Genomic DNA, 2,764 nt, shown 5'->3' with positions numbered 1-2,764 from the left:
CGCTGTGGCGACCCCTAAAGGGAGCAGCCGAAAGAAGAAGAAGAAGAAGAAAGCCTTGACACTGTGCCAAGCAGCTTGTCCTAGCATACAGATAACAAAAATGCAGCATCACAGTCAAATTATTTACCTTAAATTCAAATGGAATCTTCAGTACTCAGGCATTTTATGTTGTGTGTGTAGCTAGTGTTAATATTATCTGTATGCTAGCACAAGCTGCTTGGCACAGTGTCAAGGCTTTCTTCTTCTTCTTCTTCTTTCGGCTGCTCCCTTTAGGGGTCGCCACAGCGGATCATCTGCATCCATCTTGCCCTATCCACTGCCTCCTCTACTTTTGTTACCACAAAAAATTTCAAAGAAATATAATTGTTCCTTGTGATTTTGCTGCTGTTGTCCAAAATCTATTCAGCCAATCTTGCTTCTACTTTATGTGTCAAAGTAAAAGCACAAACTCTAAGATCATCAAAGAACACAAACTCTAATTGTATTTGTAACTATAATAACTATATTATAACTGTCATTTGGCTAGTAAATGTTACTGCATTTTGTTATGCTTTATGTTAGTGCATAAAGAGGAGAGTGAACTGTCATTGGGGACTGGGGATCAGCATCTTTCAACAAACAAGACTTTAAGCCAGTAGCAGGTAACCGTGCATTATCATTTTAAACCATATAAACCATAATGAGACTAAAACATTTAAAACAATTATATGTTTAAATGTATAAAAATGGCCAAATCCATATTGTTTTAACCCAGAATTAAATAAGGTTAATATGTGAGTTAAGTAAATCCGTTTTGAAAACTATTTAAGTCAAAAATTGACTATGGAAATGTATGTAATATGTTTAAATATCCTTAGTTATGTTGTGTCCTTGAGAAAGAATGTTTTAAAGCAAGGAGATTATCTGTGTAACTAAGGTTTGTGTTTTAAAGCACAGAAAAGCACATTACCAGGGGTTCTGAGTTATTTTTAGAATGGAATCATTTTTGAAAAACAACCTGTTGTTATGAAACTCTGTCACATGTTCAGTAAGCTCTTGGAGGCTGATCAGCAATATAAGGACAGAGGAACAGGCATCAATAATAATTGCTCTGTTGTTTTGTATTGATGATCTGATTGATGTTTTGTGTTGATGATCTGATTGATGTTTTGTATTGATGTACTGATGTTCTTTGACCAGAAAATGAGAATTAATAGATCAAAGCTGGACTCATAATATTTTAATACTGTATCATGTAAATACTTCTTAATCATCCAGGGAATCTAAAAGACCATAATTGTTATTGCTGTTACATTTTACATTTCAGTGCTTTTGGTCTTAATACTTAACTATTTTGAAATATATCTACGTACACTACATGTACACTGTATACAACAAATAAATATTTGGCGAAGAATACTTTTGGAATTCTCGACTCAGGGAGTCATGTGTCTTGAAGAATGAGGACAAAAAATTTAGAACGGAAATTGTATAGAACAACAAAGATTTAAAGCTGCCAAGCTTACATTATGCTTATATTTCTCAATGGAAAACGTGACATTTAATAGTCCTTATTTACAGTTAGAGGCACTGGGTGTCCCTGAACAAACCTTGTATCCTACATTTCTTTTCTTCCTGGTTTTCTATCTGCTCATTATGGTAGCTAACATCGGAATCATTCTGCTCATAACAATAGAAAGAAGCCTGCATGAGCCTATGTACATTCTCTTCTGTAATCTTCCCTTTAATGATGCATTTGGAAACTCTGTCATTTTCCCTCGGTTGCTTGGCGACCTTTTAAGGCCAAAATCTCAACTCTACATCAGTTATATTGACTGTGTTGTTCAAGCCTTCGGTTTCCACCTGTATGTTGTTGCCTCTCACACTGTACTCATGGTTATGGCCTTTGACAGATATGTTGCCATATGTAATCCACTGCACTATACAACTATCATGACTACCAAAATGGTGGTTAAACTGACTGCATCAGCCTGGGGTGTGGCCCTGCTCTGTGTGAGCATACTGTTAGCTCTGACAATAAGGCTGAATCGCTGTGGAACAATTATAGACAATCCGTTCTGTGATAATGCATCACTGTTCAAACTGTCATGTGAAAATCCTTACATTAATAATGTATATGGCCTGATATATACGGTAGCTTTCCTTGGCTCTTCTATGGGATGCATTGCACTTACTTATGCCAAAATAACAGCTGTGTGTATTAACAGTAAAAACAAAACTTTGAACAAAAAGGCTTTAAAAACCTGCAGCACACATTTGACTGTCTATTTAATCATGTGTATTTCTGGATTTACCATGATCATACTCCATCGTTTCTCTGGTTATGCAGAATACAGGAAAGGAGCTGCACTGCTTTTCCATGTCGGCCCAGGAATTCTGAACCCTCTCATATATGCTCTACAAACTACTGAGATAAGACATGCTCTGCTGAAGATTCTACACTCAAAGAGGGTGGTCCCATAGCCAGAATCTTCATGCATTATTAAAGAAAGAATTTCTGTCTGTAGTTAGATATTAAATTGTTCACGTGATTCACAGTAACTTGTACTAGTTTTGAAATTGTGATATTCCTGTCTATGGTGTCCATATGTAGTTCTTCGCCAAACTAGTTTCTCATTTACGTGTCATTAATTTTGATAGATTTATACTTTTCTGAGTATATTCCAATAACAATACTTTAACTTACACTACAGTGTATTTGCAAGGAAATATATTATTTTGAGTTGTTATTTTGCTCTTTTCTGTGGATGTTTTTCATTGCAGT

At 35.6% G+C, this 2,764-nt stretch overlaps 1 protein-coding gene across 1 annotated transcript; it reads left to right on the top strand.

Annotated features, from left to right (window-relative positions):
• Positions 1 to 1,524: 1,524 nt before the first annotated feature.
• Positions 1,525 to 2,463, top strand: LOC108431235 (olfactory receptor 146-like). Its single transcript, XM_037546254.1, has one exon. It carries the CDS (start codon positions 1,525 to 1,527, stop codon positions 2,461 to 2,463), a length of 939 nt encoding a protein of 312 aa, XP_037402151.1.
• Positions 2,464 to 2,764: the final 301 nt, after the last annotated feature.

This window comes from Pygocentrus nattereri, chromosome 16, assembly GCF_015220715.1.
Source record: "Pygocentrus nattereri isolate fPygNat1 chromosome 16, fPygNat1.pri, whole genome shotgun sequence".
Taxonomy (NCBI): Eukaryota; Metazoa; Chordata; class Actinopteri; order Characiformes; family Serrasalmidae; genus Pygocentrus; species Pygocentrus nattereri.
Note: the sequence above shows the minus strand (reverse complement) of the source record. Positions and strands in the feature narration are given on the sequence as shown.